This window comes from Tenrec ecaudatus, chromosome 2 (assembly GCF_050624435.1).
Source record: "Tenrec ecaudatus isolate mTenEca1 chromosome 2, mTenEca1.hap1, whole genome shotgun sequence".
Classification (NCBI taxonomy): Eukaryota; Metazoa; Chordata; class Mammalia; order Afrosoricida; family Tenrecidae; genus Tenrec; species Tenrec ecaudatus.
In genome coordinates this window covers 62,133,936-62,147,395 of record NC_134531.1, presented here as the reverse complement: position 1 = coordinate 62,147,395, position 13,460 = coordinate 62,133,936, and the positions used below count along the sequence as shown (strand labels likewise).

At 38.0% G+C, this 13,460-nt stretch overlaps 1 protein-coding gene across 3 annotated transcripts in view; it reads left to right on the top strand.

The window, feature by feature from the left end:
• The window catches only part of ADAMTS6 (ADAM metallopeptidase with thrombospondin type 1 motif 6), a 308,640-nt gene that overhangs the window by 178,698 nt on the left and 116,482 nt on the right, over nt 1–13,460 (top strand). For all 3 annotated transcript variants that reach the window (XR_012782832.1, XM_075541085.1, XM_075541084.1), the window contains exon 12: nt 7,004–7,111. Coding sequence is in view for 2 of the 3 variants with exons in the window: in XM_075541085.1 (XP_075397200.1) it covers nt 7,004–7,111 (108 nt within the window). In the remaining variant the exon portion in view is untranslated. The remainder of the gene's footprint in view (nt 1–7,003; nt 7,112–13,460) is intronic.

The window sequence follows — 13,460 nt, the reverse complement described above, 5'->3', positions numbered from 1 at the left end:
ATTTAGACGTTGATTTCTGGCAGAGATGATTCAAATCTAGATCGAATTAGATTTGATGTGAAATTGCTAACTCTTTCGGGAGTTTCTTGCAAAATTTCTAAAAGGATTGCGATGGTGATGAAATGAGACCACATGAATATGTCTAACATAAAAGTGGATGATGTGACCTGAAAAAGCCTTCGTTTCTTTCTTTTCTTCCTGCTAAGTGGTCATGTGCGTATGCTGGAGTACCACCAGCAATATGATATGAATTTAATTCTATTTGTCTATCTCTATCTTTGACCTTGATTTTCTTTACATTGAGCTAAAATCTGCTCCTAGCTTCTTGTGCCCATTGGTTGAACTGACTTCTCTTTTACATGGACTTGCATCTTTTTTTTCTCCAATCCCTTTAAATTTTGCTTTCTAAAGTCTGGGAGCATAGTTTACTTTAAAATCATAACAAATAATAAAAAAATTCAATTCACCAGGTCCCCCCCCAACAACATAAATACTTGGCAAAATAAAAATTATAGACAAATTAACTATAGTCCAACATGTTTAGTACAAGGTGTATTTTGAGCTAATGAAAAGTTTATGTACTATTGAATATTGAATTAAGGCATGATACTGTATAAAACATAAATCTTATAGATTCATGTGTGAATTGGAACTATTTTTATCACCTTTCCTTTATTAGGCAATCCTTCTAATTGGTTAGAAGTTGATATTATGGCATTAGCGGTCCCATTCCAAATTTCCATTGCCATGTACCAGAAATATTCATTATTGGGGATGATTGGTATTTTACCTTAAATTCAAGGGCAAGTCCAAAAGCCAAGTTTTTCCCTAAACACTTCCCCACAGATGAATTTTAGTGTTATATGGGGGGACCCAAACACACAGGCAATGATTTATTGCCATGTTGTTGTTATTAGGTACTGTCTAGCTATTCCAGCTCACAGTGAGCCTGTGTACAGCAAACAAAACCCTGCCTAGTCTTTGCCATCGTCATCATTTGTTCATATAGCGCTTGAACATAATCTTAATAAATCTAAATCATGCATATCTGAAAGATAACTATGTACTTGTAGAACTAAGCTTATGGTCATTAAAAAATTCCTTTTTGTTGACTAAACCATGTATTTCTTTAGGAAAATTTATCCACCTACTATGGTTGTCAAATGTTCTTCAAGAGATTTTAAAAAATGTATATGCATTTGACTTTCTTAGAGGTTAGGACTTACCTCAGAGTGTTATTCAGTAACATATGCATGCACAAATGAAAAGGAAACACTTATCCATCTATTAATGTTCTAAAATTTAACTACTTAGGGTAAGAAAGGTTTTCCTGAAAGTGTTCATTTGTTCTCAGTTGCTTTCAGGAATTGACCTTCTTCCTTACCTGGTATGAAATGAAAAATTTCTGAGTTTTTTCCTTTCAAGAGATTACCCCTATTTTGCCCCAAATAAGCGTCCTAGTTGGGATATCAAAATATTTCTTATCCAAGTGGATATTCCAATTGGGAAATCCATTAGCAAACTCTTGAGAGTCTTTGCTTTGCCTAGTTTGCTATCTTGGCAGTTACTCCCACACAAAAATTTCCAACCACATACTTTGGACAGTGATCTATGAAGAGTTAATGCCCTAGCAAATTTGAACCCCCAGGAGTTCACTGGGGTAATAAATTCTGTTCCAAGTGAGAATCTACTTTTCAAAGCACATCATTCTTTAAAGGATAAGACAAGTCTATCAGAGAGCTCTATTGTGAATCTTGAGGTAAAGCTTTTGAGAGAAAATGTCTTAAATACATGCAGTGTGAGTAGATTTTCAAGGTATATTTAGAAAGTATAGTTTCTGTCGCCTGACTGAACATTGTATTTTTCAGATAGGTATAAATATTGTCATTTCAGCCATATAATTTGCATCGTTTGGTCTATAGTAAACCTTAGGTTCCTTTCCCTCAGTCTAAAGTAACTTTAGACTTAACGATTCTTTTAATCTTAAAATTCTTATGAGATAATAGTATGCATGGTCCAATATCACATGATCTATGACTTGGGATACATAATCTTTTTTATACATTGCTCTAACAATGTTTTAGTGCTTTGTGAATGCATTTTTCCCAATAACTTGGAAGATATATATTTAATTATTTTATTTTAACTTGGAATAAATTTTGGGTCCTCATTGCCATTATTCTAATTCTGGCTCACAGCCACATTATAGGACAGAGGAGAAAGGCCCCACGAGAGCTGCCTGCCATATCTCTCTCACCCAGCGCTATTGTGGGTTTGAATCGCCAGTCTTTGGGTAGCAGCCAATCTCTTGACCACGGTACCACCAGAGTTTCTATATAGTCGGTACATATTTTAAGGTTCTAAAATGTCACACTAATGTTTTAATATGATGCTAAAAGTATATATTTAGGATCATACACTTCGAAACGATCTCATCCAGAACAAGGAATTAAGTAGTATAAGTACTCTCTTGTAAAAAAAATTAAAGCATTGAAAGCAAGCACATTGTGAAAATTTGGATTATAAGAACAGAAAGACTTTATCTTTGTACACATTGTTTTCTTTTCTAACACTTTAGCTCTTTTCCAACTTAGTAGTTTTTCAAGTAGAGCCTAAAATTATTTTCAAGTCTTTTAAATGCCTAATGTAGATTTTATATCTTCTTCGCACCCTTGTGAGGGCACTCGGAAGAGGCGCCTGAAGCTATCCCTTCAGTTTATGAGCCTCTGGGAGGCAGTTCTATTTGTAGGAATGGTTATCCATTGACTTCAACATGCTCATACTCTACTTTGTTTCTAAATTGTGTTTATTTAACATAAGTTTGTGAAATTGTATTTTGGGATTTTAAAAAAGCAGTAGACTAAGGTAGACTAAAAGCAGGAGTTATAGAAATTATTTTCTTATTTATCTTTCCATGAGTTATTATATTTTATTGGAAATATATTCTATATTACATACTTCTTTTTAAAATAAAAAAACCTTTCAGCATCAGTGTTGTTGTTTGATAATTGATAGAAAAAAGAAAACTTAGAAAATTTTGAGTATTTTCCTTAGAAGTAAGTAGGCTTTTTTTTAATGTCAGTTAAAACACTTCATTCAGGAATAGATTGGACACCGTGTCTCAGATTTTGGTAGGCTAATATGAGATAAAGAAAATGAAGGCTTTCAGAGTTCTTGTATTAGAATAAATGTTATCATTCTCCTATGCTTAGGTCAGATAATTAGAAATCATAGCAAAGAAGAGGAGATAGCTACAGACAACATCTGCAACCTATCAGTTAGGTAAATTCTACATAGATGTTTGCTTTTGTTCAGAACCAAGTTTTCTTTCATAGATGTGGACCAACTTGATGGACTGTCAATAATATAGCCAGAATAGCTCCAAGTAGTACTTAAACGTCAAAATATGTAAATTTTTTAGCCAATTCCTGCCCATGAAGATGATTCTTTGTTTCTATTTTGAAATAATCTTTTATGGATATCATAGTAGGTCAGGATATTGTAGAAGATTAGGGAAGTCATGTACCTGACAGTTGTTTGCTAGTAATTTTTAAGTTTGTACTATTTTTTATTTCTGGAACAAAAACCACACATGCACTTACTCCTACACATTCATTCGGATTTTCTCCCTGCTGTGCCAGGAGAAACCTGAGGCTGTCTCCTCTTGTAAAGATTTACAGCCTCGGAAATCTTAGGGAGCGATTCTACTTTCCCTTATGGGATCTCCAGAAGTCAGACTTACTTGATGGAATCTGGGTTTTTTTTGGTTTGTTTGTTTCCTTTTATATTAATGAAATTCCTGTTCACAAATGTAAAACAGATCCTAATCAATATTCAGAGATTGTTATCATTATGATTCTGACTCACAATGACCCCAGGCACAGCAGAATGCAACACTGCCTGGCCCTGCACCATCCTCCCAATTGCTATAGGTGAGCACCTTGTGGCAGCCATTGTGTCATCCAATCTCCGCGAAGGTATTCCTCTTGTTCTATGGCCTTCTCCTTTACTAAACATGGTGACCTTTTTTAGGGACTAGTTCCAACTTCACTTGACATCCTCACTTCTAAGAAGTGTTCTGCCTGGACTTTTCTCTAGGTGAACTTGTTCATACTTCTTGAAGTCTATGGTATGTTCAATATTCGTTGCCACCAACATAATTCAGAGGGATAAATTCTGCTTCAATCTTCCTTACTCACTGTTGAACTTTTACATCCATATGAGGTGACAGAAAAATACTATGACTTGGGACAGCCACCCATTAGTCTTCAAAATAGCATATTTGCTTTTTATCTCTTTAACTAGTTCTTGTACAGCAGATTTATCCAATACAATACATACTTTGGTTTCTCACCTGCTGCTTCCACGAACAGCGCAGGTGGCACAGTGGGCTAAGCTCTGGGCTGCTAACTGATAGGTCAGGGGTTGGAACCCACTAGCCATTCCACACAAGGAAAAGACATGACAGCCTGCTTCTGTAACGATCTGCAGCCTTAGAAACCCTATGGGGCGTTCTGCACGAATTCTAAGGAGTACTTTGTGGAGTCACTGTGATTCAGAACCTTAATGGCGGTATGATTTGGATTTGGGATTTTGAATTTTTTGGCTTCCATGCATGTTGATTGTTGATCCAAGTAAAATGAAATCCTTGACAACTTCAGTCTTTTCTCCATTTATCACGATGTTCTTTATTGGTCCAGATGTGAGGATTTTTCATGTTTTTACAGTGAGATTAATCCAGATGGAAGGTTACAGTCTTTGACCTTCTTCAGCACATGCTTCAAGCTCACATTGCTTTCAGCAAACAAGAGTGTCATTTGCATATTGCAGGTTATTAATAAAACTTCCTCTAATCCAGATACTACATTTTGCTTCATATAGTCTGGTTTCTTTAATTGTTTTCTTAGCAAACAGTCTGGTATGCTGGAAGTATGGTGAAAGGATGCGACCTTGACAAATACCTTTCCTGATTTTAAATGATACAGTATCTCTGTTCCAAGAACCCCCTCTTGGTCTAGATTACAGTTTCTGCTTGGACACAATTCGGTGTTCTGGAATTCCCATACTTCTCAGTATTAATGCATAGTTTGTTATTATCCACAGTAGAATACCTTTGCATAGTTAATAAAGCTTCGGGAAACACATTTCTGGTATTTCTGTTTTAGCCAAGATCTCTTTAACATCACCACGGGTATCACTTTTTCCATTCCCCAAATCCATGTCCAATTCCGAATCAGGCTTGAACTTCTGCAGTTCCTGTCGATTGGGCTGCTGCTCTCAGATTTTTTTGTAGTGAAATTTCCCTTACTTGTGATATTAATTGCAGTCTGTTATAGTTTCTACTTTATGTTGGATCATTGTCCTTTACAACGAGCATGGCTATGCTTCTCCTCCAGTTAGTGGTCCAGGGATCTGTCTTACAGATTTCTTGGCACCGAGGAATGAGTGTTTCCAGTGTTGCCTCTGTTAGTTGAAACATCGTCATTGACATTCTGCCAATTTAGGGAGTCACATTTATCACGAATATCTCAGGTCAGTGTGGACTTCTTCCTTCGATGCCATCGCTCCTTGATCACTTCTGAAATGCTTGAAAGGTTATCAATTCTCTGATACAGCGCCTACCTATTCCTATACTCTTTCGATGTTTGCTGCATCCTTCAATGTTTTGTGCTTAGAATCCTTCAATGTTACAGCTCAAAGCTCAATTTTTTTTTCTTTCAGATTTGTCAGTTTGGGAACTGTTCTTCCCTTTTGATTTTTGACTCAATATCTTTTAGCACATTTCCAATGTGTTACTTTGTCTTCTTGATCCTCCCTTTGAGATAATTTCCCTCCTTTACTTTAGCAACTCTAGCAATTTTCTGTTTCTTTTTGCACTCGGTTTGGTCTCCCCCATCCTCCTGTCTTTCCAATAACCTTTTACTTCATGCATTATATCCTCCATGTTTTCTACAACTCAGCTGGTCTTTAGTTATTCATATTCAATGTGGGAAGTCTATCTTTGAAATGGTCTCTAAATTAAGGTGAGATGTACTCAAGGTCATATTTTGTTCTGATAGACTATTGTAATTGTCGTCAGCTTCAACTTGAACTTGCGTGTGAGCAATTGATGATCTTTTCTGTAGCTGGCCACTGGCCTTGTTCTGACTGATGGTATTCAGTTTCCCCCTTGTCTCATTCCACAGATATTTTCAATTTGATTCCTCTGTATTTTATCTTGTGAAGCCCCTGTGTGTAGTCACTGTTTACATTGTTTAAAAAAGTATTTGCAATGAGTAAGTCATTGATCTTGCAAAATTGTATCCTAAAATTTCTGGTATGGTTTGTAGAGCCAAGGCCATATTTTCCTACTACCAATCTTTCTTTGTTTCCTACTTTTCCACTGCAAACACCAGTAATTGGCAACACATATTGATTGCAGAAGTTGAAAATCTTCAACTTATTCATCTTTGGCATTAATCTTTGGTGCATAAACTTGCATATAGCAGTATTAATTGGTCTTCCTTGTATGCATATAGATATTATCTTGTCACTAACAAAACTGTACTTTAGGATAGAGCTTGAACTGTTCTTTCTGAAGATGAATATGACACTCTTCCTTTCTAAGTGTCATCGCTGTCACAGTTGACCATATGAGGGGGGTTTCAAAGAGTACATGGAAAAATTCCACGATCTGTTCACTTCATTTTTCTGTGACCTTTTTGAAAGCCCCTTGTATGCTTGTCTGGTTCAAAATATACTTTACCATTTGAATCCCAAGGTGAGATAATCCTACTTTATTCCCTAAAATAATAATGACCATGACGAATGTTCAAAAATATTTTCAAATGTGTAACCCATCTGCCATATCAACCATCTCCAAATTTACCCTCGATGTGCCAACAGCACATCTCTGACGTGTCGGTGAGCCTCTAGATAAGGAGCAGGGGCTAAATTTTGCAGAAGACCTGCTTGGGAGTTTAGTCTCCATTTCTGATCAACTTGCTTTCGCCTTCTTTCCTAGGAAGTGTGTAGAGAGCTCTGGTGTCTCAGCAAAAGCAACCGCTGTGTCACCAACAGTATCCCAGCAGCTGAGGGGACACTCTGTCAAACGGGGAGTATCGAAAAGGGGGTAAGTGCCAAAAGGGGGGTTGTAGCTCTTTGAGATGTGGGGGGGAATTGATGAAGTTTCGTGCTAATATTCAACAACTAGGAAATCATGTTTATTCATTTTAAATGTACTTAAAAACTGGGGGGAGAGGGGGAAATCTAGCCTGAAGGATCTGTTCATATTGTAGTGTCCGTAAAAATGCATTGTTTAGGAAATGACTGTGAATAACTATCTTCTGAGTTAGTTTCACTTCTCTGTAGGTAGGTGTATGAATTGTATTTGTGGAACAAAACCAACAACAATCATATAGGCATGCAGCATTGTCTGTTTAATCATGTAATTTACTTTTTCCCGAAAAACAATTGTGAGGAAATAACATGAGTTCAAATGAGATGTTGTAAGTATACTTTAAGTCGAGTCCATGTTTAAATTGCAATGGGGGGCAGGGACTACTGTGAGTTTGTATTGGGTCAATTCTGAGTCACGGCTCCCTTACATACCACAGGATGAAGCCCGGCTCAGTCAGGGTCATCTTCATGATGTGTCCATTCTACGAGCATGGTAGCCATAATAGAAGAAGAATAAAACAAGTTATTGAGCATAGGAATTCGTTTTAGTTCGCTATTTTAATTTTCAAAAATATAATCAAGAATTACTCAACGAGGTCGGAATGACTGTACACGATTCCTAAGATTCTCTTGGACTTGCTGTATGCGTACATTCTGAATGTAGACTGAATGCACGGCAGCAGCTGTGGATCCTCTGTTCTGGCTTCTTCCATGCTGCCTGGGCTGCTTCAGCAAAGATTACGCTGAGTTTCAGTTTGCGATCTGATGTTTAAATAAAAAGAGCGCAAGCTTTGGGGCAGCTGTCACCATTTATTCATCTTTGCTGACGACTTCATTCAGGACCCATGACCTAGTGCCGTGTTGATGACTTTTCCATGCTGAGTTTGGAAATGTTGGTAAATTATGCTAAATGCATAAATTGATAGGGTCATTTAAAAAGGATTAACGTGGGTTTTTAAAAAAAGATGTTGTAAGTAGCCAATAAAAATAAAAAGACCTTCACACACTACCAAAAAATTCCTTCTTCTTGTTCTTTTCCACCAAGGTAATAGAAAATATTGAGAACCACATTCTTGAAGCAACAGCCTAGATTTATTTTGGAACCAAGAACTCTTGTCAGTGACAAGTAGCAATTTACATCAATGAGGATTTAGAAAGAACACGCAACAGTAAGGGGGAAAGTCACAGCGAGAACCTCTTCTTCTGTTTGTCATTGATTGATGATTATTCTAGTTGATGTCGTCCGTGCACTGTGGTTGCCGATCACAAATCTTTTATTTTACTTTATTTTGTAGCCCCAAGCATGAAAAAAAAAATAATTCTTTTAAACACCCCAAGGTCCTCTTGTAAGCATCCTAAACCTTATTAAATCAGTTCAAATAAGTGAGCCGCACCAGGAATGGCTATCCAAGAATGCAGAATTGAACCATTCATTTATATGATCCACATACTTAAATATTTAATAATTTGTGCTTAAAAGCAAGGTCCCCAAATATTCTATCTTATCATTATGGCCATGGATGTGATGAAGGCGACTTGTTTCTTAGAAATGACAGTTTTTATTGTCAAATAATATTAAGCTAAGGATATTACATTTAAATGTACCTAAGACAAATAGGCAATGGAGGGAACATTGCTTCCAATGAAAACCACAGAATTCCAATATGTACCCTTGACAGGGATGGAAACGCTCTGGTTAAAGAGCCTCCTGCCGACTCCTCCGCCTTTTCCTGGACCCTTGTCAGCTGTTGACGAGGCTCCGCAGAGCAATCTGGGCTCTGTGGAAAACGATGGAAGAAGCTTGGAAGTGTCACATTTCTGTGCCAAAGGGCCATTTAGATTCAAACACAGTAGTGGAGTATAGTAAAGCCAGTGTATGGCAGGCCACTCTCTAAAATCAACGTACAAGGCACACCGAAGCCGTTCTTCCAGAGACAGGGAAGTTGTGTACAGAGTTTTGAGAACGGCACAAAAAATTGTAAAAACGATTCAATGAAGGGATGAATGGATCAAGGAATGCCCCATAGCTCTCCCAAACAAATATAGAATTCAGACTTCTGGGAAAGAAAGAAACAGAGTGCTAGGGTGAGACATTCAAAAGATGCTTCTTAGTCATTTTGAATGTCTGAGGAGACTTGCAAAGAACTCAATTTGCATTTGTAAGGGACAAAAAAGAAAGCAGATTTGAGCACTTTTCTTGTACTGGTTGTATCGATCATATTTTCACCTGTATAAATATTATTTTCATGGATTTTAATAATTTTTCCCTTAAGTGAAAAGCACATTTAATGTTGCCAAATGTAGATTTCTCCCCCCCCCCACTCCCCGAAAGCTATATCTATTTGGAAATTTTGACTCAAATCAAACCAGCGATGCAAATAGCTAGTGACAAAATTAAAATGGAATTTTCAATCAGACTGGTCGACATTGGTCAGTGTGTATCCTTGAATCTAAAGGTGGTTGGCATCTCTAATAAGCATTGAATCTAAAGGTGGCTGGCATCTCTAATAAGCATTGAATCTAAAGGTGGCTGGCATCTCTAATAACCATGATGATTGTGACGATAATGAGTATTTTAGAAGCACTGTGTGAACTGCTGGTGGCACTATTGGGTAAGCACTGGTCTGCAAACGGCAAGGTCAGTAGTTCAAAGCACTAGCTCTCGACGGCAAATAGAAGATTCTTATTCCTGTGAAGGTTTGTAGCTCAGGAACACTGTATTTGGGTCACTGTGGTTTGGAATCGACTCGATGGCACTTGCTTTGGTTTACTGTGTGCCAGGCCTTTGTTGCTAGGCACTTCAAAACCATTGTCCTGCTTACTATTACTAAAGATCCTCTGAGATGGTTCAATATCAACTCTATTTGACAGAAGAAGAAGGGAAGACCGTGGAGCCCAAGACCACAGAGTACTGTCGTGGCAGCTTCCAGCTAGGTGTTTCTGATACCAGGGTTGAAATGGTTGCACCTCTGCATTGCCTCTGATTTTGTTTTCGCTCAACTCGAGAAAACTCGCAGAGAAAAAACGATTTTCCTTGTCACAAGAGTAAGATGGGTCACTAAGCCTGAACGAGGTGGCGATACTATTTAATGCGACCCTGGAATATCCAATGGATTTTTCACCCAAACTACCACAACGCCCCATGGCTGGAACACTTACCTAAGAATATCTGATGATACGGCAATTCCAAGAGGTTCCACTGTCACATGAGTGCAAACCTGTTCCACATAGTCCAGAGACACTGTGAGAACGGCCAGAGTAGCAGCTCAGTGAGGGCTTTTTTGGTTTGTGTTTCTCCAAAGGGAAGGCACAATGTAATCACTCGAGCAGCATCCTGAGTATTTGCAACCCTTAGATGAGGCTGGGCAGGAAGCCCTCTGCCAGACTGTCTCAGCTGGAAGTCCCGAGCACCTCAGAGATGAAGTATGAGTTAGTGTGTTTCAGAAATATAAACGGAATACCCATGACCTCTGAGCTGTTGGGTTTTAAAAGTACTTTCTGCAGAAAGAAGAAAGAACCTATATTTGGTCTAGCTAGCGGAATAAAACTGAAGCTGCTCATGGTTTTCTGCATAAATTTTTTAAAGAAAGAAAGAAAAGAGGGAGGAGAGGCAGGACTGAAGAGAAGGGAGGGTGTGCTCCAGTGACAGCACAGGCTTATTCAGAGGACTGCGTCTATGATGATCTCGTCAAACTCTGGCTGCAAAAGATATGGGAGCCCTGCCCAGGGGCTCAGTTCCACAAATGTTCCATGTAAGTATGGGAACTCTTCCATGCACATTTCGCAGATGGAGTAAGAAATATGGTCCCCAAAAATGAAAAACTGATCTTTGCGTGAGTCCTGTGGGGGTCTGACATCGCTGCTACAGTCATTGGACGCTTGCCTGAATAAGCCATTCACGGACAGAATACGAACCATCTGGCCTGAATGGGTGTGCTCAGGGACAGTAGCGTTAAGCAAAGAAGGACATTCGACGAGCCCGCAAGGTGCGCCGGCGCTGCACGTCCATGGGCCAGCCTCCTACAAATCAATCAACGTCCTCTCATAGCCAAAGAACTCTCGTTGGGTATGGCCCCAGCAGTGGCCCATTAGACATAAGTCCGAGAGGTGCCATAACTAGTAAACAAGTAACTAGTAAACAAGGGTTTAGTTTGTACAAACTCCAGTAGTAGTGTTGGCATTGCTACTGAACAAGATGTCCAGGGCAATCAGAACGCAACACTGGCTAGCCCCGAAGGTGACCACAAAGGAGGCTTTAATATTGTTGCAGGTGTCAAGAGATCGATTTCATGTTTCTACAAGACCCAGGTAGAGATGTAGCCCAGCCTTTGGACTCAAACATAAGTGACATTGATGTCTAATATCTCTACATGGAAAATAGAACTGCGTTAGAAAAGGATTACCTTATGCCCTTCTACAGCACTGAGTAGATACTAGGACATTTGTGGTCTTATATCTTAATTCATTTAGGGTAGAATATAATATGTTTTGACTGAGTCTCGAGCTATAAACACAGGAAGTGAAGAAAGAATAGCTCTTCCAATTGCTCTCGAAGTTTAAATAGTATGGGATGACAAATTCTGATTTAAAACTTGGCCTGAAATGTAGCCACAGCACCCCCGCACCTGCGAAGCAGAAAGATAAAGCTTTGAATAGCTTTGTGCTCCATCCCGCAGCGCCTCTGACCTGGGAAGAATGTTCTGTGTTGAGTCACCAATATCACTTCCGTTCGAATTTTAGAATTTCCTTAGGGGGTCTCTCATTCCAGGTGCTGGCTGGACCCAATGCTGGCTGCCATACAAGAGCCACCATAATTCCATCCTGAAATGGTCTAGCTGAAAAAATATTTTAAATGGTTTTACTTAAAAATACCATATCTACTTAGCATGAACATTCCTTTTTGGAATTCTGATAAAGTTGCAAAATTAGATTGCTTGGTTTGTGTCTTCCTTAGAGAAAATTCTCCATTGGTTAGTAGATGATGAGATGCAGCCAGCTAATAAAAAGACATGTCAACTAACAAATATTGATTCTTTATAAAAATTTTAAAACTTTAAAAATAGAGCTTAACACCTATATACTTTATTTAGAAGGACTACGAAAAGCAAGAATGAATGCTATGAGACTTTATTCTTTTCAAGTAGAATATGAATTGTTTTATTTTTTCATTCTTTCTGAATTAGCAAAAGGAAGGCCACATTTATCTGAATAACTTTAGTTGAATTAACAATGTTGTTTACAACAATCTGAATGAAAACTAAATTGAATGTATGCTTTGAAAGTAAAGATTAAAAATGGGTTTGAATCCAATATTGAACTTCCCCACTTTAATAGAGATTTTATTGATTTGGTAATTTCAGGTATAAAAAGGATAAAATTAGAAGCTGTATCATTCCAAATTCTCATATTGATGTATTTGTCAAATTTCTATACTTTGAGTTGCTTTATTTGGTGTAATCAAATTATTTGACTTAGTACTTATTTCTATTTAAAACCTCACATATTGGTTAATGTACTCTTCTAGAAAGTTAGTTCAAGTCATTTGATCTATCTGAAAATGTATGAGGGCTTCTTAAATTAAAAATTCACCTATAGAAGTTTATCATCTTAACATTGTATTTTACATCAAGATAACCTGCTGGAATTAAGAAGTAGGTGTAACATGATTTTCAAGAAGTTTCCTATGCTACATAGGCAAGAAAGGTTGTAGAAAATATGTATACCTGTGTCCAAATAAAATATAGTAGTAGCTATTTCTACATACATAATTTTCTTCTTTTAAAAAAAGTTTTATAAGCACTTTGTCCACATATACAATTCAGTAGTTCAGCCATACCAAGGAGAGTTGCACAATCTTTTTAAAAAAATGCTTTTATTGGGGGCTCTTACATCTCTTATCACAATCCATACATGCATTCAGCGTGTCAAGCACATTTGCACATATGCTGTCACCATAATCATTTTCAAAGCATTCTCTTCCCATTTGAGCCCCTGATACCAGCTCCCCATTTCTTCCTCCTGCCCACCCTCCCTCATGAAACCTTGATAAGTTATAGATTAATTTTTCCATATTTACGTCATCCTCCATCGCCCCTCACCCACTTTTCTGTTATTTGTCCCCCTGGGAGGGGGTTGTAGTTGATCCTTGTGATTGAGTCCTCCTTTCTCCCCCACCCTTTCCTAATCCTCTTGGTATCGCTACTCTCCCTGTCGTCCCTGAGGGGTCTACATACATATTTGTCATTGCTGCATGGGTACTAGTATATGAGGTGATATCAAACAGTTCAGGGAAAACTTCTGTT